Source organism: Numenius arquata, chromosome 12 (assembly GCF_964106895.1).
Source record: "Numenius arquata chromosome 12, bNumArq3.hap1.1, whole genome shotgun sequence".
NCBI lineage: Eukaryota > Metazoa > Chordata > Aves > Charadriiformes > Scolopacidae > Numenius > Numenius arquata.
Window position 1 is genome coordinate 6,026,269 of NC_133587.1, and position 24,745 is coordinate 6,051,013.

The window sequence follows — 24,745 nt, forward strand, 5'->3', positions numbered from 1 at the left end:
CACAAAGCTTTTACCCCTCCCTTCTTGCCAGTTCCTGTGCAGACCCCTGCCAAAGCCTTTTTACTTTGCTCACTCACCTCCTACACTAAACTCGCTGCTTGCATTAGCTGAGCCTGCAAAATCAGGTCCTCCTAACTGCAAGCAATCAAGATTTGCTCCGAGAGCTCCAGGGCAGAGTTGGAGTGCCAAGACTCCTCATGGTCCCAGGGAGTCCGACTCACAGGAAGGCGACACGCAGGAGAGAATCAGGCCCTTCAAACGGAAGAGCATCCCCAACAGCTTCACGGTGGATTCAAAGGGGCTCTCCTGCGGCTCTCCATACAGCCGGTCCTTCCACTTTGTTTCTAAAACATTTCTTGCTGAGAGGAAGTACTAAAGCAGCCGAGAACAGAGTGCTCTGCCCTGCACCACATGACACTCTCCAGCAGAAGTCCTCACCAGGTGAGCCCCAGAGCCCACGTATCTGAGTCCTGGTGAAGCTCTGGAGTCGAGAGGAGCCTTGCAGCCACAGCAAAGTAAAAGCAGAGTGGAACAAGCAGCAGGGAAGGTCAGAAAGTGATAGGAAAGCATTCATCACAGCCACTCTATCCCTAACTTATTACTTTTCCAAATGCAGGGAACGGAAGTGCTTCTGGAGGGCTCAGAGGTGCAATGGGTAAGGGAAGAGAGCCAAGAAAGCTCTGGCCATACATCTCACTGCTTTAAAGTCAATCTCTGACCATCTCCCCAGAGGACCAACACTGCTTCCTCATTTTGTCGTCTCTGCCTCACCTCTGCACCCCCTTTAATCAGAGCCTTGAAATTTGTGAGGAGAACTGGTCTCGGGTGACTGAGAGTGGCGAGTTCCACTCACCACAAATCACAGGATTTGCCCACCCTCCATCACGGTGCTCCTGCTGAAGGAGGGATGCAGAGCGGACAGACACAGCGGATGCGGGAGAAGAAAAGCCGAGCAAAGCAGATCTTGGACCAAGAACGGCAACACGGGCACAGGGGCTGTGGGGAGCGGGGAACACGCACACCGCGTTCCCTCCCTTGCAAAGTTAAAGCTCTCACCAGAAGCTGTTACAAAAACAAGATAAACCCACAAACAATAGGATCCTTTCATTTTCCTTCTACGTTTCCCAGGCAACACCAAGCACTCAACAACAGTTTAGAGTGCAAAAGCCCCCACTGTTTGGTCAGTTAATGGCAGGAAGATGAAGAGACTAAAGCAGAGCTGCTTGCTGCTGATTGTTTGGTAACCCCAGTCAGGCACCTGCGGCAATGACATTTATACCCAACACTACACTGATTTGAAATGCAAACTTCTATGCTGGAGCTCTGAAACTCCAGTGGAAGACACGCATTTCCATTCTTAAATCACAGATCTACAGCTACCCCTGCACATGTGGCTGGGGGTGCATGAAGGTAGGTGCACAGAGAGCTCAGCAGGAATGTTCCAGGCTAGAGAAAGCAATTTAGATGCAGGACTGTTGCTCAAACAAACACACTGATGCACAGATGCTACAAGAACCCCCAGCTGCAGCAGAGAGGCCTCAGTAGACCCTCGAAGTTGGTCATGCTGCCTGGTTCCCCCATAGGACTCCAAGAAGATCGTCCCTTCAACCAAAGGGCAGGACCACGTCTTTAATGCAGAGCTGGGCACATACGTTTAGCATTCTTGGTGGGCACATGGCTTTGTTAGCATTCCTGCTTTGGTCACTTGTGGAATGAGGTGCTGAGGGGTAAACAGTGTCTATTCTCACCTCTTTATAGCACGTTAGGGCCAGCCCATGAGACTTCACCTGACAGAGACCTGTCTCAAGGCTAGTACACAGATGGACCTCTGCCTGTCACACAATTCTTGATTTACCTGTTCAAGTAGAAGCTAAAGGAACAAAGATTTAGTGGCCAAGTCACCTTGCATATGATTTAAAGTCTCCTAGAAGACTCCCAAAGCTATCGGGGCTCAAGAAGAAACTGCATTTTCCAATTATGCCCACCCAGGGGCTTGTGCCTTCTCTCTCTGATGAGTGAGTTATCACGCAAATTTTTCCATGCCTCAAATGAGGGTTCTCTTATCTTTATCTCTGAAAAGAACACAATTTTCCTGGCCTGTGAACAAAGTCACCTTTATCTTGGATGTACAGGGACTTGAAATCCCAGCCTGAGAGTTCCACCGTAGAAGGATGCCCGAGGTTCAGTTCCAGGAGGGTGGAAAGTGAAATGCAAAAAGCAGCTGAGGTGTTGCTAAACCCAGATCCCGTGCAGAAAGCATCACTGCCCCACATCAAGCACAGGGTTTTAGTGCTTGGGGCTTACACCTACCAGTAGGGTAAACAGGGTGAATCCTGTTGGAAGCATCACACGACCCAGCTATTGAAAAACCCAGTTAGGGACAGACCAAGCCATTCTCAGCTCCAGGCATCCTACTTGATGCACAAGATCCCTTGGTGGGCCAGCCTGGCCTGGAACTGCTGGTTCAGTAGCTTTACTTGAGGTAGTTGCACCACCTGCTGTCTGCTCCAAAGCAAGTTACCAGTCTCTATTAGAGCATCATTAAAGATGTTCATCATTAACAAAAGTTTTCTTCTTCAGAACCAGTTTTTTGCAGGACATGCTCCTGATTGAAGTCATCAAGAAAGACTTCATATCTAAAAGCTATGACGCAAGATCCACAGTGGGACAGTCTAGTCCAAACGGTTCAGGTTCTCAAACAGAATATGAGAAGTTCACTTTAATACCCAGCTCCTCTCAGGAGAGAGATCGCGCTGTTATTCCTCTGGGAAACTCTATCAAGTTATTTCCACTCCAAAAACCAGCATCGAACAAGACTTTCAAAGAGGTAAAAATGCTGCCATGCAAAAAACCAGCTACCTGCCCAACACCACTTGTGGCACAGCAGAAAGGAAAAAGTCACATCTTAAATCTCACCATTCCCCTTTCCTGGACAAGGTGCAGCACTACCTGAGGCAAACCAATGGGGCAAAGAGGTCAGATTCCTACAAAAAGCCACGATACGAGAAGTCATCTTCGGATACGGTGTCTTGTTCACACGTGCAGGCAGACGATTCAGTATGCTCTCTCGGCTGGCACAAATATGACAGGTTACAGGAAGATCCCCCTAGTCTTGGAGATCTAGGATCCTGCTCATGGGCAAGTATTTTGTGTGCCAGGCCTCAAAATTGATTGGGCATGCAGTAGCAAGGTCAGTGTTGGGACTAAAAGGAAAGGAATTCATAAGACAAATGATCTCTGCTTGATGAAGCATAGGTGCATAATATGCAGACAAAAGAGAATCAGAAAAACAGTTTATTTAAAAAACAAAATCCCCCCTCAAATCCCCACATACTTTCTGATAAGCTTATTGCTCAAGCTTGATCTCCTATGATACTGCTCTCTCTCCTTGGCCTGCAGGGCCAGAAGTACTCCTGCATCCCCGTCCTTCCTCCAGCCAACATCATTTGGTTATGTTCAATTGGTCCCAAATACCAGCATTTAATTCTCTCCTTACTGTGCACACAGAACATGGGAGGTCACCAGGCACAAAGGCTCCTTCTCACTGGGACAAGTCTATGGATTTATATATATAGTCATCTGCTCCCACCAAGATGGGAGTTCCTACCTGGCAGAAACATAAAGGTATGGGAAGGTATATCTACCTTCTCTTTTGAAGTCAAAGCCTAAACAACACTAAAATCATCTCTGAACTGCTTAGCCTGCAGTCCAGACACGTCCATGCTCATTCTACAGCTCATGGTCCATACGCTAAACGCACGGCCTTCAGGATTCCCTAATAAGCTTTCTATAGTGTTTCCCAGTCTCACCACGCAGTTCTACTTCCACTGGACCAGGGCTCATGTTCCAAATTTGCTCTCTGTGAATGGGATATCGCCTGTTCCTTGTGCAGCATCTACAGATCCACGCTGTAGGGGAACAGCAGGACTCTCCCACCAGACCCTGGCTCTCCTTTGGGTGGTCACAGAGACGCTTGGACCTTCCTCCCAGATGGCTGTCAGGCAGGTTTGGTAAGAACAGAGCAGGGGGCTTTGTGCTTCGCGTTCAGTCAGTGTTGTTGTGGGGTTTCAACTTCCTCTTCCTCACCACGTTCAGTGTGGCGCAGCAGCAGCTCCAGGTCAGGGTCAGAGCTGGGCTCTTTGTGCAGCTTCAGTGCGTTCTCACCTGCGTGCAGACAGCCCATTTAGTGACAAACTCACCAGAGAACCCACCAAACCTGGCGCTGGCAAGGAGCTGGAACTAGACACAGCTCCTAGTGACGCTAGGAGAATGCCTACAGAGGAAGTGAAAGGGATTTAAAACAGAATCACCTTTGGAATTCATGGCTTTGAGAATGACATGAAGGGAGATTCCTGACAGACAGACAGCAAAGCCCAGCCAGTTCAAGAGACTGAGGCGGTCTCCCAGCAATCGTGTGGCGAGGAATAAAATGCAGATTTCCTGTGGAAACAAAAAACATGACAAATGGCAGGGCAGGACCTGAGGAGATACACATGAGACGTTTCACTGCTCAAGCCTAGGTCAAGATGCCAGGCTGCTAATTTCCATCAGCACATTCTTCCATCTGCAGAGAGTCATAGTTTTTAGAAACAGAAGGACCTGTTTAACTGGGATGTGGGAATTTAAGTCCTCCGACTGCATAGCTTGCCTACATGAGAATCCTGTGACTTGCGGACAAGACAAGTTTCACTTGTCACCATTCAGCTCAAAAGTAGGTGTGTGGGATTCCTCAAAGGAGGGGAGAATGTGCCAAACTAGGTTAAAGAGGTAGCTCAAACCCGTGGTTTGTTCATATCCAGGTCAGATGCAAGAGCGTGCCCTTCTTACCCCTCTTCCTTCCCACACCATCCATTGCTCATGAGGCCCATGTGTTTTAGCTCCAGATCCCACCAAACTACGGACCTTAAGGGTATTTTTAAAGAACAGCCACTAGTCTCTGCCCCTTGCCATCAGGGACCAAAGGACTTCACTGCAGAGACTGCAAGGCAAAGCATCAAGCTCCCATGGAAGGAGAACGAAAATAACAGGAGACGATTTCTAAGGCTCTAAAGAAGTTCCCACCACATAAGGACCATTAGGGATGACTCAGTACTTGCCTTCTAGTATTAGCACAGGAACCATGCCTTACCTTAAAAATGCCAGCAATGGAAAGGGTGAGGCTAGATGTTCTGGAAACCAAGAGGAACTCAGAAAAGCCTAGACCAAAGGCAAGAATTCCACCCAAGAACAGCTTCCCTACTAGAGAGAACAGCGTTCCTGCTTCATGGAAACGGAAGACCTTCTCTGATATGGACAAAGGCAGGCCTAGGAACAAGACAGTGAGTAGCAGAGTACCTTTCCCAACTCCCAGGACTCCTCACAACAAGATGGGGGTGGGCTGCTCACATTCCAACACCAGGAGGATGTGAAGCCAGTTCTTCATGGCCCGTGCTTGCACAAGCGTGGCAGGCAGTCTTTAATGTTCTACCAGTATAAGGTATATCTGGGTCCTTATAATTCCAGATCTCTACAAAGTTCACAGCTGTTCACTTATCTAAATGGACCATCTCAAACAACAAATGTCTAAGCAATCTCCCCCACCACTCTATAAAGGTATTCCCTCTTTCTCTAATTAACTCACGCACCCTCAAAGACGGCAAAGAGTGGCAAGAGCCCCAGGAACATGAGCGGCTGCAGGTGAAACATGATATCAATGGGGTTCTGGAGCCCTGAAAGAAGAGAATCAATAACAGACCAGGTAGCAACAAGCCAGGGAATAACATAGCTCCTAAAGCCTTTATTACTACCATTCCTAGACATACACCTTATTTTTAATGCCTGCGCCTGTGCTGCTGCAGAAGCCAAGCCATCTTCATCACCCATCAACCAACAGCCCCTGTCCCGGGTTTCAAACACTCCCTTAGACAAGACGTTTTGTTTCTGCAGCAAGAGCTACCACCTCCTTATTCCCCTCCCCGTTTGTCAGCACCACAACCCACCTTCCTAACACCCTACGTACCCAGGTCAGCCTTCTGCATAAGGATCTGCGTGAGGGTCCAGCGAATACCCCCAAGGAAAGAGGCACAGAGCACCAGGACGAAACCCTGTGCGTTGAACTGTGTGGACTTGTAGGTGAACATGAAGAGGCCCCCAGCGATGAGCAGGACCACCAGCAGCAAAGCCACCCTCTGGATGAGAGCAAACACAAAGTCACTACAGACTCCTGGGGCTGAACAGAAACAGACACCTCCTCTCTTTCAGATTCATCCACGTAACTGCATTCTTCCTCCGCTTATATGTTTCTTGTACGTGTACTGCCTGTTCCCCTAGGACTGAACTTCTCCCTCCCTAAAGCGTTGTGTGGGACCCTTACCAATTCCTCCAGCTTGAAGAGCAGTGAAAAAAGCAGGATGAAGAGAATGGCAGAGGATTTGGTCATCGTGTAGCTGTAAGGACCAAAATACACTGTCAGTCTCCTCCAATGTAGTCCTTACCAGCAAAGCAGTAGCAGGAACCAGATCACCCACTTCTACATCCCTACCAGCAATCTATCGCGGGCCCTGTGTGCCAGCCCCACCACGCCACACACCCAGCCACGAAACCGGCCCCGACAAAACACTTTCTAAATCCCACCAGAGGGCTCCCAGGGAAGATGGTGTTTGTACTCACAGGGAGACAGTGACGTATAGGAAGCTCCAGTTACTCAGCCCAATATCCAGGGAAGTTGACAGAGCTAAAGAATCAAAGAAAAAACCCTGGAGTTAACTGTCTTCCACTACATAAAAAAAAAAACCAAACAAAAAAACAAAACAAACAAACAAACAAACAAAAAACCCCTTCTATTCAACCACTGAGCAGACCCAGAAAAAAACCCCACATTTTCCTCAGATTAACTCTTCAGTGCCAACGTAGCTCAGATTGCCGCAGCTCTTTATGTTTCTGTCCTGTCCCCTGTGATTCAAGTTGGCCTCTGCTCTGCGCTCCCCAAACACGTGTACGCAAAAGCGCGGAAATAACCTTTGCCCTCCCCGTAACCGAAACCCAGCACGGGTTTGCACAAAGTCCTTTTTTTTTAACATATCACCACACGGCAACCAGTAAGTACGAAGGTCACTGCAAGAAGCCTCAAGAAGCAAACCTGGCAACAATCCTCAGCGCGCACCCTTAGTGCTGGTGCAGCTCCGGCTACAGTCTATTCTCCCTTGGATATAAACTTTCTAGCACAGGAAACAGTTTTACCGACCCAGCAGCGAGGGGCAGCACTGCTACAGGTGCGGAGAGAGCATTTTTCAAGAAACACCATGGGGCATGGCACGTAAAGGCATGGCACGTAAAGGCATGGCACGTAAAGGCATGTCAAGCCTTGCTGGAGACCTCAGACCAGGTGCTGCTCTGCAGGAGACAGCACGACGCAGCCACGGAACTGGCTGAAGCGGCCGGAGCTCCGTGCTCCGAGTGGGAGCTTCACCCCTTGGGCTCAGCTCCAGCAGTTCCGTGCGTCGTGCGTGATGAACCTGTGTGACGTGACGATCAAGTTCCAACTAGAGAAAGATCCGAAACGTGCATGGTTTGATACTAACGTTAAAAAAGAGAAAAAAAATAACTTGCAGAGACAACTTGGGGGGGCTCTGTACAAGATCCTCATTGTATCTGTATCATTGGGGGCTCCTTCACAGAAATACCTCCAGCGCGGCCTCCCCGCGTCCTGACTACTTTGTGTAACGGCCGATACAGACAGCTCGTCTACAGCTAAAGCTTTAATTAGCACCTGCACCTGGTAAGGAAACGCTCGGTCGCCCGCAGTGCCGGCTCCTGCCGGCGCGATGCCGGCCGCCCCCCCCCCCGCCCCCTCACCCCCCCTCCGTCAGGCGGCGGGGCCTCCCGCTTGCCCCGGCCCCGAAGCCCACCCCGACCCCCGCCACGGCCCCGGAGGCCCGAGATGCCGCCACGACCGGCCACAGCTGCGCGGCCCCCCCCCCGGCCCGGCCCCGCTCCCCCCCCCCCCCCGTACCTGCGGGGGCCGCCCGGCGCAGACAGTCGCCCCAGGAGAGCGCGGCCTGCGGCCGGCCGGAGCGGCAGCGCGCCAGGGCGCGGGCGATCGCCGAGAGGCCGAAGATGAGGAGGAGGTGCAGGAGGGTGACGAGCAGCGGGAAGGGGAAGCTCTGCGGGACCGACAGCCGCCGTCACTGCTGCTGCTGCTGCTGCTGCTGCCGCCGCCCGCCCGCCCTCCATCCTTCCCTCCCGCCCGCCCGTCGCCCCGCACCTTCATCAGCCACTTGTTGTAGAAGGTGATGCCGATGGAGAAGCCGTAGTAGAGCAGCACCAGCGGCGCCGTCAGCGCCGCGCCGCCCGCCGCCGCCGCCATGCGCCCTGGGGGCGGCCGTGAGGGCGGCTGAAGCGGGGGGGAGGTGGGAGGGGAGGGGGAGATGGCTGGGGTGGGCGGGGCCCGCGGCGGTGACGTGGCAGCGCGGGGGCGGAGCCTGAGCGGAAAGAGGCGGAGCCAGCGGCAGGCGGAAGAGCGCGACTGGTTATTATTGTGACGCGTACAAAAGCCCTGCGGCACCGCCCCGCCCCCCGCGCCGGTGGCCACGCCCCTCCCGCCCACGCCCCGCCCACCGCGGGCTCCGTGCGGGAAAGGACTGCGGCGGTCCCCGGCAGCCGGGAGCGGACACACACACCCCCCCCCGCCCCGCCGCTGGGTCCCCGTCAGCCGTAGTGGTAGACGAAGTCGTAGCTGCTGGGCTCCTTGGGAACGGGCGGCGGCGCCTCGGGGATCTGGATGTTCTCCAGGTCCAGGAGCCTCAGCTTCATCTCCATGCTCAGCAGCGTGTCCAGGTCGCTTTTCGTCAGCTCGCTGGACATGTCCTTCCCCAGGAGAGCGTTCAGCCCATCAATCCAGATACAGTACTGCGGGGCGGGGGGGGGGGGGGGGGGGGGGAGGGGGGGAAGAAAAAAAAAAATAAAGAATAATTCACAACTCCAGGTTTTGTTGAATCTTTCCATCCATGCAACAACCCGAGATACTCCTCTACAGCTCCAAAAGGGGAAACGTGGGACGGAGTTAACCCACGGGGAAAAAACCACCCAGCCCCCAAAACAGTGCCCACGGAGGTTCCCAGTGGAAGTTAGAAGCCTGGAGGGAAACGTGACCCCATGGCTCGAGGAGGGGGGCAATGAATTTCTACTGCAGCATAACAACAAAAACATCAAAGCTATTTTAAGTATCAGTGTCTTCCAGAATGGGGAGAAGGGAACAACTGAATGCATAGGAGGAAAGAAAGTAGCAGCCCAGATTAAGGGAAATTAGTGAAGGAATTTATTTTTTTTAAAAAAGATAACTGGGGAAAAAAAAATTCACACTAAGCATCGGCATCATTTTCTAAGAATGAACCCAGTGTGAGACATCCTGCTCCAGCCTTTAGTGAGAAGCAACTGATCCTTCTTAATTTCTGAAGTTAATTGCTTTATATTTTACCGCTTAACCACTATGTTTCTTACCTCATATTTATTAGGTGCAATGAAGTTCAAGGTCTCATCAGGATCGTATAATATCGAGAAGGCCAATTCTAACACTTCCTGAATGGAAAAGAATCTTTCACTCATTGACTGAACAAAACACCACAGCACCCAACAAGAGAAGCCGCCTTCCTGCAGCTCAGCGCGCTTTCCCGTATCAGTACTCTCACAACTCCAAACAGCCTTCAGCACAACCAGACTCAGCTCACAGCATCCAGCAACCACAAATGGCACGAGGAAAAGGCCCAGGGATGAGATGGGGCTCGTAAACAATACACCTGCGGCGTGGAAGACCATCTGCTCCTGTTGTTTGCTTTCACCATCTTCAATTCTACAGCACCGGATATTAGTAACAGGCAAAAAAGGAGCACTTACCTTGTTCTGTTTCAGTGCACTTTTCTCCTTCATGTGTGGACAATCCTTCCCTGTGACAATGGCTTTGATGTCTGCAACTGGAACTAACAGTGAAAAAGTAAAACTCACTAACAAGAAATCCTACCCATGGAAAGACAGAACTTTGTTTTGTCTTTGCAACTGAACATTGTTCCTGTAGCTCATTACCGCAGTTTTCCAAAACACATTACCAGTAACACATCCCTATAGTTGGCCATTATAAGAAATACCAAGCAATTCCAAGACTCAAAGGATTTGGACAAGGACCAAAAGTTGATCTCATCTCAGTCAGGGCTTCAGCCACAGCTCGCTCGCTCTCATCTCTCGGACGGTCCTCCCAACAGCCTCTGGATGGCAGAGCACAGAAGATTGCCCTGTGCGCTCAGAGCAATAAACGGGACTTACTTTTTTCCTGTAGAGATTCAAAGGTCACTTCCCCCTGGGCATTATCTTCCAGATCTCCATAGTGTAGCACCTTGTGATTCAGAGCCAGGCGACAGTACCAAAATCTTTCTGGAACACACATCAAGAAGAGCAAACTGAGCAAGACCATTCACATAAGGTCTTCCAGCCACCACGTTATAGTCACCCCACCCCCCAATCCCTCTACCCCCGACCCCTCAGCACTGCTTCCTGCTCATGACGGGATGGCTGTATTCTTAGAAATGCACATCTGCTCCATCCCAAACTACTGGCTGGTACAGACAGCCCAGGTAATCAGCTTTCCTCTCTGCCAACACGCCTGCTGACAGATTCATCCATAAGATCTTACTCGCCTACAGTTCTTCACGTGAAAAAATGCAGTAGATGCTGCCACCTTACCTTGCCTTCTGCGATTTCCAATTTTTCGGAAGCTACTTCCCTCACAAAGCCTGTTCAGGCGCTGTTGCTTTATCAGCTCCAAGATCTCGGGTTGGATTTTCTCTCTCAGCTCCCTGGAAATCAAATATGGAAGAGTAAGCGAAAAATGGAGATAACAGCAAGCACAGAAGGCCACTGTTTTTGTTAGGCACTTACACAATAGGCGGCGACTGGAAGTCATCTTGGCTCATTCTCTCAGACTGGCGTAGTCGCAGAATTTCAGAATAGCTCAGGCTGCGCAGTTTGCTTTTGAACTGGTCCAAGGAGTTTGGTTTAGAGGGGAGAGCCCGTGTAATCTGTTCCCTCACAACCTGCATAACCTAAAGAGGTTGGGCAGGGAGAAAAGCAAGTCACATTCTTGCTGCTTAATGGCAGCAGAGAACCGGGGCACAGCTCAGTGGCAGCAAAGAACTGATATAGAATAACCAGGGCCAGGAGCATCAACATACTAGTGACTTTGAAGATCCAGAAGAACAAAGAAGGACCTCGGTCATGCCAAATAAAAGTTGGGACCATCCTCCCTCACAGCCCACGTCAATGCCCGGTCACACCTTCTGCACCCTACTCTTTAACCAAGTGTGCCAACTGAGTGAACACAGGCTGTTCTGCAAAAGATTCGACAGAAATACCCCTTCTCCACCCTGACCTTATTAAAATCTTCTGCCGTCGCCCTCATTTCTTTCCAGGTCTTGTTCAACAGCTGGATGCAGATGGCAAACAGCTCCTCAAATGCACGGTCATGGGTGAAAAACATGGGGTGATAGTCATTCCGGCCTTCATTGGCTTCAGGAAGAAACAGAAACCACAACCACGTGAGCATGTTGCCCAAGAGCTACTAAAAGTAACTAAAATCCACTACGGTGACAGAAACCCGATGGTGTAGAACACTAACTCAAAGAGATTAAGACGGTTCAATGCTTCGTCTCCCCATAGACAGTTTATACTGGGAATGGCACTATCCCCATGCTTCACTATGCAAGCCTCTGTGATTCATGTGACCTTTTCATACCAGTCCCCCCAAATGACTGCTTGCAGCTGTTTCCCCACTCTCATCCGGCAGAATTTCTTACCGTGGTTAATTATCTCAGAATGGTGTTTTGAGACTGTCAGAGCTACTTAACTTTTCTCAAGTTCCTGATGGTTTCCAGATTGACTTTTTTTTTTTTGTACCACACCCTGCTGAAGCTTCAGGAAGTTGAAGCTTTCTGCTTGTGTCAGTTTTTCAGGAAAACCGGAGTGCACACAACAAAATTTCTTACTTAACTTCGATACTGGTGTCACACTGGGACACTGGCAGCGCAACTCCAAGCTCCCCCTGCCCTTACATGGCAGAAGCAAGATTGAGGTACAAATGCTTGTGAGCATTGGTGAGCCTGTAAGCTTCAGCCCAGTAACCGGGAAAGCTGGGGGAATAAATAGTACTTACGCAGTTCCCCGACTTGCAGGATCTCACAAAGCATCCTGGTAAGCTCAATGGCACTGCGCCCAAAGGGACACTCATGCTTATCTTCTCGACTGCTGTTCTCCAGAACAATCTACAAGAAGAGGATGCAATACATGCTAAGAAGAACTGCTGAGGTGTTGCTATCGGCAAAAACCAGCAGCTTCACTTACTCTGATATAGGTGTCCTGATGAAATTTGGCCAAGTAGAGCATGTTGTCCAACGCCAGCATCCCCGGAGGAGTCTGAGTAAAATCCATGGCTGGATTGATGTGATTCTGTGAAAAGAGTGTGTAGAAAGAACCCAGACAAATTACCTCAAAGAAATTCTGTAAGAACCTTTTCTGAACGAATTTTACAACCACCTGTCCATCAAGCACTCCCTCACATCTATCCAAGAGACAACCTTGGACACCCGCTGACAACACTATCCAGTCTTTCTAGAAGAGACGCTGATTTCCAAGTTCTTCAAAGAATAGGTGCATATGGTAAGTAAATATCTCCAGAGACTGTGCCTAATGAGCCCTGGCATTTAACAAATCAGCAAGTTCAGAATGATCTTCCCTGGGAGTTCCAGTGTAGCTGAATTTCTACAACTCAGACACAGAAGTATGGTAAAGCAAACAGCTATTTCTGTTCCTTATTTCCCCACAACTCTGATGGGGATCTCTTAGATTGCCTTTACATGCGTTACAGTCAGCACTCCCTAGATGCATACAGTGAATCCCAGCATCTTGTAGTCCTTGGTGTACATGGCTTTGCGTTTTTCTGTTCCACTGCCAGGGACGGTGTTGCTGTCAGACTCTGCATCAAAGGCGATTCTTCTCAACTCAAATATGATGTCTCTCTGTGCCTGAAGGAAAGAAGACGGGGAAATAGTAACATGTGATCAATCACTTGGGCAGTACTTTCACATAATGCAGTCCCACCTCTCTCTTCAGAGCTCACACAGTGAATACAGAGAGATGCCAAAGGTCATTAACATCACTTAAGAAAAGGCAAGCCATTTCAAAACGGCAAGTTTCAGTGTACGGGGTAAAGCAAAATATTTGTTTGCATTTGCCTTTAACTGCCCCAAGTTTAGTTAAAGGCAATTTCTAGGCATTCAGATAATGTAAGGCATTTCTCACTCAAGACTATAATGCATCTAAGAACTGAGTAACAGACACCTTAAAAAGCCCAGCTTCCTTAGTATACTGCAAGGAAATGGATAAAAGAATGTGCCCTCCATAGAGGTGGAGTAATCAGTTTGACAGCCAGCATCACACTGGTCAAGAAAGGAACATATGGCTTCCAGTGACCACTTACATCTCTAGAAGTTCCACAGAATACAGCAGGAGAGTCATGAGCATACCCCAGTCTCAGGGACTGCACTGTGAGGGGTGGTTTTGAAACTTTATGCACCATCTACTTCAAGTTCTATGGAACTAAGGAGCCTAGGAATAAGGCCTCTCGTACATTCTATTCTATCAGATCTTACTCAGCTTTAATAGTGACCTGATCATTGGGATCCATCTTGGTCATCATTCTCTCTTCCAGGAGATTAAAGGTCAGGACCTGCAGTACGTACAGCTGATGTGCCATTTCTGTTTTAATGGGGCGGTTTCCTCTGATCACATGCTGCAAAATAAAGGATAGGGTAGAAATTAAGAGAATACAAATAAAATGTGAGGTATAGCCGTAGGCATATGCCAGGCAGCATGTACATCTCGGGATATGAGGATTCAGCTGTTTAACCTCCATATTCCATCAGAAGCACAATGATAATGCTCTGTAACAGCAGAAAGAAGCATCCCCATAACCGCCTTTTGAGTAAGTGGCTCCAATTTCAGCTTTGAAAGAGTCACTTTTCTGGAAGTGCCCCGAGGGCAGCAGAATTTACACTCTGCACAAGTGAAACCTCTACTGAGAGAACATTAGGAAGCGCTCCCTCATTCCAGACATACTTACATTCAGGATTATGGACCTCAGGTGCTTCTGGGCAAACGCATTAGCCATTTCCTGTTGTGGAATTTAGAGATGAAATAACATGAGTGAAATACAAAGAAAAAGCCCACATTGTGCAGAAAGGAGAGAAAGAAGGAAGCCTATGAACTGGAGATAGCACTGGCACACAACAAAGTGCTTTCACTACAGACTGTCAGTTTAGCATGGCATCTCACCACAGAGCAAGCATCAAGCTGGGATGCAAGGGTCATCTTTACCATGGGACAACTCACGGATGGCTCCCCTGCAAAACATCATTCACATGGAGAAAGGCACTAGGGTAATCAAAGAACAGAAGAAAATTTAGCTTAATATTGAACATCTAATGATATTCAATATCAGGAGATATGGCAGCCGGGAGCATATTGTGGGTTGCCCAGAGAAATCTGTCATCTACAAGAGGTTCCTTCAAATAGCATTTCACAGCTTTCCATACTCAGGTATACGCCCAAGGTAACAAGGGCTAGAGGATGTAGTTTTCAGGTCTCTTCCCTCTCAAAAACTCTCCTTCTGAAATTTACATTTCCTTTATCTCGGTTCCCGAAGAATTGTTTAGAAGTCAGTTTAAGGACAATTGGAAGAAGCAGGTCAGTTTACAAAAATAAAGGGTAAATAATTTTCATACTTAAACTAAAGCTTTCAGTTTCCCTCTTTTACTGCATGGTTTCCTTCCCCAGATGAGGAGGGTTTCCCAACCACCAAGTTATGATGACAAACAGTCACAGCAGATGCAAGTATCTGCTGCAGGCCTTCAGTTCTGGGACCAATTACACATGCCCCTGCAAAATCTAACCTGTGCTTTTTCCTTTTAAATTGTGAAGATGCATTTTTAAAAATACCAACAATCTCATTACGGCTGCTAGGAGAGTGGCACAAGTGCCAAGGTCAAGATGGAATATTATCAGAAGTTTGCTGTTACAAGCAAAATCTTTGGGAAAGAAAAATCTGTTAGGCAACACATCATCTGGAAGAAGTCCAAACGAACTGCCAGTCTGAGATCTCTTCACACTCCTGTGCAGTGCAGATCGAGAACTGGGAGCAGATGTGCAGTCTTAGACAATTGCACTCCATCAGTTGTACATTCTGAGCAATCCAAGACTGCTCCAGCTGCTCATATCAACCCCGCTCTTGACAGCCTTTATAAGGAGTCTGGTAAAAAGTGTATATTAGCCTCACTCCAAGTCCCTATTATCACTCTTGCTCCAGACAGAAACCTCCTAAACCAAGAAAGTGATATGCTGGCTGATGGCCAAGCCATAATGGCTGCAAATTCAGCAGTGCTCATGTTAAAACCAAAACAAGTCAGTGGAAGATATCTAAGAAGCATCTAGATGAAGTAGGAAGTGGTTTCAGAGATAACACACTGTCCTCTGAGTCATTTTTTTTTTTTTTTTTAACTATGATTTGTGAGATGTAGTACTGAGAACAAAACAAGGCCGGCTGTTAGGATTTGTTCATGCAACACAAAGAATCTTTACTCTGAAGGGATTAGTTTGTACATGGAACGAAGTAACAGGTGACTGAAGCAGATAAACAGTGGGAAGGACAAAGACAATTAAACAATTCTAAATAGCAGAGTAAGAAGCATGAGCACACACACAGCCTAACCACTGCTAAGGGATCTACGTTCTGCTGGGAGTCCAATAACGCCCACTTTGCTGCTTGATGGGGTCAGAGAATCACAGAATCATTCATGTTGGAAGAGACGTCTTGAAATCATCTAGTCCAACTCCCTTGGTTCAAGCAACATCAGACAGAGCAGGTTGTGCAGGGCTGTGTCCACTCAGATTTTTTATGTCTCCACTCATGGAGACTCCACAATCTCTCTGGGGAACCTGTGCCAGCGTTTGACCTCCCTATTTTGGTTTTGTGTGTGTGCGTTCAGGTGGAATTTCCTGGGTTTTAAACTGTGCCTGTTGCTTCTTGTCCTGTCCGTAGGCACTACTGAGAACAGTCGGGTTTCCTCTTCTTTATTCCCTTCCATCAGATATTTATACACATTGGTAAGACACCCCTGAGCCTTCTCTTCTTGAGGTTGAGCAATCCCAAATCTCCCAGCCTCTGTTCATATAAAAGATATTCTAGTGCCTTAATCATCTTCATGGCCTTTTGTGGTCACGTGGATTGTGTTCAAGGGTGGGGGGGAAATGAAAGAATTTTGTTTGCTATGAAGTTCAGTATCTTGGCCAAATTACCAACAGAGGAGTATGTTCTTCCTTATTTTCATGTGTTAAGCACACCCATTAATTTTAGCAATTATGTAACATTTATTGAGACCATACTTTCCCCTCTGAAGGCTCTGCATCCTTGGCAAAAGGGGAGCATGCTCTGTGCCTCCCCAGAAAATCTAAAAAGTGTACCATCTAAAAAGTGTACCACAATCTCAAGATACCGAAGGTTCCAAATCAAGCTAATAACAAGAGTGGTGATTCCCCTGGAGATAGCACAGGGCAAAAAAAAACATTCTTATGGTATAATTCCCAAAGGGAGAAGTCACAGATTAGGCAGAACGTACGCCCTGGCCACCAATCAGCACTAAGTCTTGTGACTGCTCCTCAGAGACAAACAGCTCTACCTTTAGAAGGACGCAGCTGGATATGAAACTGTCATTAACGCAAGCGAGATTTGGGGTATAAACTCCAGCTGTGGCAAGTTTAAGGAGACCCAGACTGCTAAAGAATAGGTTCCGGTTTTAGAATTGATTCACCTGATCAGTCTTGAAGTATCAGTTTCCTTTTACGATCATCTTTATTGTCTTGTGTGCACAAGTCGTCATTTAAGATTTCTCCTGCTACTGATTCTTCTCCCTTTCACACTCTGAGTATATCCCCAACGGTCCTCCCACCCTTCTCCCTGGGCTCATCCACTGTTCGAAGCCTGTGTGCATCATTTCTGAGATACAGGGAGGCATAACTGGAGAAAAGCTAAACATGCCTACAGTTCCGCATGACCAGCCCCCAGGCTTGAGTTACTTACAGTGATGGGCAGGTCTAGAGGGTTAAGCAGCTTGTCCTGCTGGCAGAAAGCAAAAAAAGGCACAAAGAGAAGCAGACAGGATTTAGCTCAGAGTCCAGAAATAAGGCACAAATGGGGCACTAGAGAAGAAAGGCTTAACACAGCAAAGCTACACAATACAGACATATGCACATCTTGCACGTGGCTGAGATCTTGGGATTTTCCTCAGAGCAGGACAGGTGTTTCATTTCTCACATTTGCCAGTGGGAATATCGCCCCAGGACTTAAGAAAAGTCCCTTTTTTGGGGGAGGTGGGGTGTTTGTTTAGTAAGTACATACAACCCCAAGGACACTACCCAGCCTACCTCTCCCATACGGAATTAACTTTCTTAAAAAAAAATTTCCATGCTGTATAGAGGATTACTTTCTGTCTCTCCAGGCCCTTCAGATTCCTTTCTGAGCATCTCCTAAACATAGATGTGCTGCTCCAGAATACATTATTAATGGGATGGTACTTTTTCTCCTATATTGCCACACTGAAACAGCTACATAAGTTCTTGGCAAGGTCTCAGGTCTGCCTTGGCCAGACAATATGATTTCTGAGGCATAAAGTAAACCGCCAGCCAGTAACCATTATTCAGGTTTAAATTAAAGAAGCAAGAACAAACCTGTCTCTTGTCCTCAGGTGCCTTCAGGAAGAGGGCATTGATCAGGGCAATTGCATATGTCTGAATCTCTTGGTTTGAGCTGCAGAAACAAAACCAGGAGGATCATAAGACAACAGACAGTATAAAACATTACAGCTTGCTGCTTTGCCTGCACTGTAAGAACATTTACCACAGCTGTCATGCACTTCAATGGACAAGCAGGATTCAGGTTTCCTGCCACCCAACTCTTCATAAGGCCTGCAAAAAGCTGCCAGAGATTGCTGACTGATAGCTCCATTATTCAGAAGACAGTGCAGTTTGCAGCCCAGTCGAGCTCAGAGTTCAGCACCACCATAGTTTGTTTCCAATGTTGAAACTATCTCTGTAAAGCCTCTAGTTATACTCCAGTCTGTTATATGGATACAGCTAGAAACTTATATGGAGCAAGTAATTCTTCTCCCCTACATCAGTGGAAGCCACCAAAAACAAATGGAACTAAGGGGGAAGCACACCTCTCTCTATGGCATTGTCTTCCAACCTCAATAGGTTGGCCCAACACACACACCTTTTTCATATTTTCACTGAAAAGCTTCTTCAGGGTCTTCTTCTCAGCCCCTTCCTAGATCATGCACAGTGTGTAGTTTCACTTCTGATGTTTTGAATAAGCTTCCAAATGCCGATCGTGCTCTTTTCCACCCCCACCTTGATGCTCTATCAAAGCCAGTTTTGTTTCTTGCTATACTATTTCTCTTGGGAGACTTCTGCAGAACTTCAAGCTCTTACAATTAACAGAAGTCCAGTGCATCACCTAAATGAATTTCTGTGTGTACACTTTTTTTTAAGTATATATAAAAAAAAATTAAACTTTTATAAAACAAATCTATATGTAAAGCTAAAACATCTTTTAGCTTAAATAGCTATTTTCCCCACTTTGGCATTTACCTCTGGCATTTTCATGGATAACAACCATAGTCTCTCTTCTATTGTTCCCGTCCAAACCTTGTTCATTCTGATCAATCTGCCATACTTTAAAGATGCGAATGTTTGTGCATTATCCTAGGTTTTCCTTGGGCCTCCAAGCTTTGCAGGTCTCTGAAGTCTTGTCACTTCACCTCTCCTATCCTCCTTTTTGGGGTTTGCTGCTCTTTTTGCTACACCACTTGCTTTTTGACACAGCAGAACAATTTTGAAATCAATTTATCCTCTTTTAACTTGTCTCTTTCAGACTTGTTTCCATGGTCCTGTTCTTCCAGAACCTATCCTCTGTTAAAGATTGTTCCCTTGTGATAGAGTCTTGCCAAACAAACGCTGGCAAATTCCGACTCACTCTCCAATTTCCCTTTCCACAGTATTCCCTGTGTTCTGGAAGCAATTAAGCATATAAGTATACGTCTTGATCAAAGATATTTTGCTTTAACAACTGCACAAGTGTGTTCATTGTTAGGACCAGACCTGTATTTTACCAAAATAGAAATTATAAACCTGAAAGAACTTGTTTAGCTTTTCTGTTAACCAAGTTCAAATGTAGAAACACTCTAAGCACACAGTGACATTGACGCAATACATTGTTTGCACTATAATTTTGTTAAACTACTGCTCATTGTTTAAGGAATATTAGTCATATTCATAAATGGTGCTTTTCCACATTTTCAGAATTAAAAGCCTGAGAAAAAAAAAATAAATACTTAAAGCTCTAACAAATGCATGCTTCTTTTTTTATGGAAGAGTAGACAGAACCAACCTAGACAAACAGCCATAAAAGCCAGATATTAATTTGTCAATTCGTTTGGAAAGAGAGGAAGGGGAGGTGTGGAAAAAAGCAAAGAAAGCCATTGTTTTCTTTCTTAATATGCAAGACAAAAAACAGAAGATGAGCTCTTAGATTCTAGTGGAGACAATTTAAAGAGTGGTGAACGTGACAGATGACCGGATGCAGAAGCTTTGGGAAGTTGTTTTAGTAAAACGCAGGTTTGGTCCCAACACTGAACACATTCGTGCACTTGTTAAAGCGAAATATCTTTGTTCAAGACATATACTCATCTGCTTAAGTGCTTCCAGAACACAAACCATATTTTTCCAGGATCTTACTTTTCAAATCTGTTAGATATCCTGAAGTTCATGTAAGATGTCACATCAGTAATACTTGGAAAATAGCATCATTAAGTGATTTAAACATAAAAGGATGTATTTTCAAATTAACAGATATTCATAAAACTGATTTAAATCACACCACTATTGGGTGGACACTCACACTTGCAGATGAGAAATGAGCTGCCCCACGGTGATCTCTTCTGCTATCTTCTGATACAGAGTCTGACTGTTTAGCACCATGCTTTCTAGAATGGCTAGGGATCGTTGGAGGATGGAGACATCTACCATAGGCTGACTCACATACCCTGCAATCTAAAAAAAGATCAACCAACAGGTCAAGAGATGCCCATCCAGAAAACCTTGTGGTGAGTGAGACAAGCAAAGGGAGACAGGGCTCAGAAAGCTGCGTGTACCATGCTCTCACACGTGAGCACTCAGCTTCTCAGAGTCATCTTGCTCTTCCTGGAAGCTACATTAAAGCACACAAAAAAAAGAGCATCCACTCACCCTCTTCACCCAAACTCACCTGTTTGATGAAGGTTATTGAGACCATGTCCCAGGAGACAATTCCATGGTCCATGAGCTCCAAGAAGGCAGTCAGGGTGAAAGCCAACATCTCACTGTAACTGAGAAAACAAAGAATGCAATTACCAAAGATCTGGTAGCAATTAAAAAGCCTGTCCAAGCTGAGTAAGCTGGATAAGAGAAAAACGTCATCACCTTCTCCTAATAAAATAGACCACATATTTGGTAGCTTTATGAAAAGAATTTTATTGTTTTGTGGAATCATATTTTATTTTTCCTGATTACAAGCCCGTACTAAAACTAGCAACAGTAAGTCCCTAGTCCTGCCGCCACAGACTCTCAACCACCCGGACCAGTACTTGGTAGTCAAAGGAGCAACACCAAAAGCTGCAATGCAGTATTTATTCCCGAGCAGTGCAAAGTATCACTACTCAAATTCAATGCTTTCATGTCAGGGGGAAAACAACAAACCCAGCTAAAAACCAGCAAAGCCCAGAATATTCAGTACAATGACCATCAGTTAAAAAAGACCAACTTGAAAAGGTGAAAGCTTTTTAAGCTGATCACCTGAAAATTTACACCATCTGCAAATGCTAGGTTTTCCAATTGTTGTCAGATTTGAGCTCCAGACTAAATTTATATCACAAAACACGCAAAAATCTTGGGAAATTATAGCCCCTACACACACACACACAAAACGAACAAACATGTCTTAACATCAGAGAAAAACAAAGCAAAATTAATTGCCATCCTGGGACCTGGGTTGAAACAAAACAAAAGCACAGCACGAACTGTGGAAAATTTAATACATAACCACAAGACAGAAAGGTAAAAAAAAACTGAGGGAAAGACATGCTGAAAATGTATTAGTTGCTAATTTATAAGAAAATAGAAGACTTATAAGTGTTATGACAACAAGTTATCAAGACTTTAAAAGTGTTTTCAATGAAACAGAACAGCCATCAGAGTTCACGTGAATGTGCTTAGGTAAACTTTCAGATCAGAGTTTGGTTTTTGGTTTGTTTTTAAGACAGAAGAAAAGTCTTCAAATCCGTCATTTGAACATCACTAGGAGACATTCGGGAACAAGCCATTGATTTGAAAAACCAATCTCTAGGACGAGATGATATTCACTGAAGAATTCCAAAGGAACCATGGTAAAACAAAACTGCCAAACTGCTTATTGTGCTCTGCAGAAAGTGGCAAATATATGCACATTTTTAGAGAGAACTCAGGCAGGAATCTGAAGGACGTATCAGGCATTTAGGTATCTGTAACCAGAAAGATAGGCGGAATCTATAATAAAAGAATAATACCACTAGAAGAAAAATATTTAACAGGGAAAAATTGCTACGGCTTTTGCAGAGGGAAGTTACGTTTTACATCTACATGTGTATTGGGTTTATGTGGCAGGGTTTTGGTAGCCGGGGGCTACCAAAGGAAACTTACTGGGACAAAAGCTTGGTCCCGCTCTCCACGAGCCGTGTCAGCACTGTAATCCCTTCCATGTTGATGAACTCTGTGGCAAAGGTGACATCTGCTGAAAGTTTAGCCAGTTCCTTCATGGCATCCAGTCGGGCTTCCATACTGTGCGACTGGATCCTCTCCATCAGCTGTCGGGCTGCCCTAGACTGGGAGGAAAGAGGGATGATGCCAGTTACAGACTGGACTAACCTGCAGACTGAGTTCTGCCACCATCAGTGTTCTCTCAGCAGTCCATGGATGGGCAGAGAGAGCTCAGCAAGGGTAGGGAGATACCAGCAATGACAGGATGAGTAGCAGCAGGCAGCAAGTCTAAGATAGACCAAAAAATGCTGCCCTTTGCAACAGTTACAGCCAAACAGGAGGCCAGTAAAATGCTATTTTACATGTTAGAGTAAATGCTTGTTTTTCTTCTCGGTGAGGTGAGTGGAGGTGGATATAGAAATATCGAGTGAAACCATTAAAGAAATACAACGTTAAAAAAATCTCTCAGATTCAAAGAAACGCACAAGCTCATTTTGTGTATCCACACAACATTCTGTAAGATTTCTCAGACACAGATCAATGATATCCTCCCAACCACCTCTTGCCCAAATTACTTCTTCCTGTTCTACTCACTCTCAGCTGTATGCCACGACCCTTGCACATAAAAGGTTTAAGAATTTCAATAAAAAGGAAGTGTAGCAAGTCTGAAAAAGACAACTGTGTGGTCACAATAGCAAGAATTTACTAGGAACAACTCCCTCTGCATCAAATTTGTCTCTTATTTTAATTTCTGCATTAAGGCACCAGTGCTATTCCTTTCCGACTGATAATACTAACTGCACTCGTACTGAGAATGTGTCTGTCAGGTGCTTTAGACCACACTAATGTAGGAGACGCACTAAAAATGCAGACTGGATTTCTTTACAGAAAGTCCAATAAAAGGGTAGAGCATCCAAAGGAAAGACACACACCATGACGAGGAAGGAAAACAAGAGCATGCACCTCATTGTGCAGAATGGCCCACAGCAAAGGTAACCCCCCTACAATTCAGGGAGAAGAAGAAAGAAAAGCTGAGAGGCAAGAAACAGCGAGGATACGAGCTATACAAGGATAGCTACGGAGAAAGAGGGACGTGAGGAAGCATTTACCGGGGAGACTGCCAGCTGTAGGATAGTTCCATTCTTGATGTCACAGCGAGTCTGAAAGAAAACAAAGTGTAAACCGCAGAAAAGTGAGGGGAAAAGAATGCAACTGGATCTACAGCGCACATTTGTATGCACAAGTAAAGGGGTTCCTATACCACACAGCCCTCCTGAGGGTATCGAATTGAGCCACTGGGTCTTTGCACCTATGGGCACGCAAAGGGAGAAGCACAAGGCTCCTCATTTGAATGATACCATTCAGGTCTGAGTATTTTTGATAACAGAGGTGCTGCCCCTCAAGGATTAGCGACAGTATTGTTCCGTGACACTAGTTCAAGGCATTCTGCACTCTTGCCCAGGACAGCAAATTGCTCTCTCTCACACTGACCTGCTCTGTGATGTACAGCTGAGGACCATCAGCGTACCGCAGGGTGTAGTATTCGGGGTTTGGCAACGACCACCTGGCAGAGGAAGAAGAAGGACATGTAAGTTTCTTCCTCCTCTTTCTTCTGGCTCTCAATTAGGAACAGCAGCTTGATCACAAGAGGGTGGAAAATAACTTTCGAGCAAAGCTTTATCATGGGAAATTAGTCTCCCAAAGAGGAGAGAAAAACAGCTTCCTCTTGAGGGGAACGGGACTTCAGCCTACTCTAAGTCAAGCTCTGTGGAATGTCTGAAGAGGCCGGCACTTCAGGAGCAGCAAGATGGCCCAATCCTCTGAGACACTGACCCTAGAGGCATACATATGCACACACTCAGAATTAAAATAAAGATGCAAACCCCCTGTTTTCCAGGCGATCTTTTTCTTCCCAATTTAAAACCTCGCCCATCCCATGGCCAAAACTGGCAGCAGGCAGCATGGATCCTGCTAGCAGCATGTTGACAAGCAGCAGAGACTTTCCGCGGCACTCCAACAAGGTTTGTCAGGGGGACAGACTTTCTCCACAAGGGTTCCCAGAGAACTACTCACCCATCACAGACCTCCTTGATGATGGACGCGAGAGGCCTTTTCTAGAACAGAAAGAGAGAATCCTCAGTAGCCATGTTCCTCTCAACCAGAAAGAAATCCTGCCCATTTCTGCGCTTCCCACATTCCAGTATCAAGGCTGTGCGCATTTCCTTCCCATCTGGTTACCAGGTCTCACCTGATCTATTTCCAGCAGCTGGGCATTGGCACCTGGCCACTCAACAGCTACTTTCACAATGTCCGAGGGTGGTGGCATTGCTCCAGACTCCTCCGGGTGCCTTTACAACAGCATACACCCCCACAACTGTTGAGAGAAAAGACAGTCAGCAGCTCTCTGAAAATTAGTTCAGTTGTTACACTGCATCTAACACCAAGCTTCAAAACACTACATAAGACCAGCCTTATGGTTTGCTGGGCCTGCTAGGGATAAAACAGCCAGCATACCAGAGGTACAGGCCTCATATTAAAACAGCACATTTGAAATTGTATGCCCAACCTTATCACCTACGGAATACTTCTGAGAGCGTGCTGGGGTACTCACGCAAGAGGGAGAGTCACTCTGGTCAGCAAAGCCCCATCTGCCACCCACCGTCTGTGCTGCCAGGTGAGTTTATAGGGCTAGTAAAGCCTTAGCTCCGTAGGCTCAGCTACTGTCTGCACGTGAGAGAGGGAACATGCTGCCCAGATAACCTCCCTCCCACAGGCTGGTGTTCACTGACGTCCCATTTATATTTCTCAGATACCTTGATCCACTCAAGATACCCAAACAGGCACC

At 46.6% G+C, this 24,745-nt stretch overlaps 2 protein-coding genes across 4 annotated transcripts; both read right to left on the reverse strand.

Moving 5' to 3' along the window:
- Window positions 1–3,278: 3,278 nt before the first annotated feature.
- On the reverse strand, window positions 3,279–8,344 carry SLC35H1 (solute carrier family 35 member H1). The gene is made up of 9 exons (XM_074157454.1): window positions 8,243–8,344; window positions 7,991–8,141; window positions 6,649–6,712; window positions 6,353–6,425; window positions 5,999–6,167; window positions 5,625–5,708; window positions 5,129–5,304; window positions 4,311–4,440; window positions 3,279–4,164 (listed from the first exon to the last, which is right to left on the reverse strand). The coding sequence occupies exons 1-9, from the start codon at window positions 8,342–8,344 to the stop codon at window positions 4,049–4,051; spliced, it is 1,065 nt and encodes a 354-aa protein (XP_074013555.1). The 3' UTR covers window positions 3,279–4,048.
- A 143-nt stretch (window positions 8,345–8,487) lies between these two features.
- On the reverse strand, window positions 8,488–24,226 carry ELMO2 (engulfment and cell motility 2). 3 transcript variants are annotated; one of them, XM_074156877.1, is made up of 21 exons: window positions 24,149–24,226; window positions 23,974–24,014; window positions 23,392–23,464; window positions 23,010–23,060; window positions 21,844–22,025; window positions 20,396–20,495; window positions 20,030–20,181; window positions 17,800–17,878; window positions 17,153–17,188; window positions 14,141–14,191; window positions 13,688–13,810; window positions 12,909–13,043; window positions 12,364–12,468; window positions 12,176–12,284; window positions 11,396–11,532; window positions 10,906–11,069; window positions 10,711–10,823; window positions 10,294–10,401; window positions 9,871–9,953; window positions 9,478–9,555; window positions 8,488–8,886 (listed from the first exon to the last, which is right to left on the reverse strand). In XM_074156877.1, the coding sequence occupies exons 1-21, from the start codon at window positions 24,224–24,226 to the stop codon at window positions 8,686–8,688; spliced, it is 2,199 nt and encodes a 732-aa protein (XP_074012978.1). In that variant the 3' UTR covers window positions 8,488–8,685. The 3 variants fall into 3 exon arrangements, with proteins under 3 accessions (XP_074012978.1, XP_074012977.1, XP_074012979.1); XM_074156876.1 differs by having other exon boundaries at window positions 17,153–17,191; XM_074156878.1 differs by lacking the exon at window positions 17,153–17,188.
- Window positions 24,227–24,745: the final 519 nt, after the last annotated feature.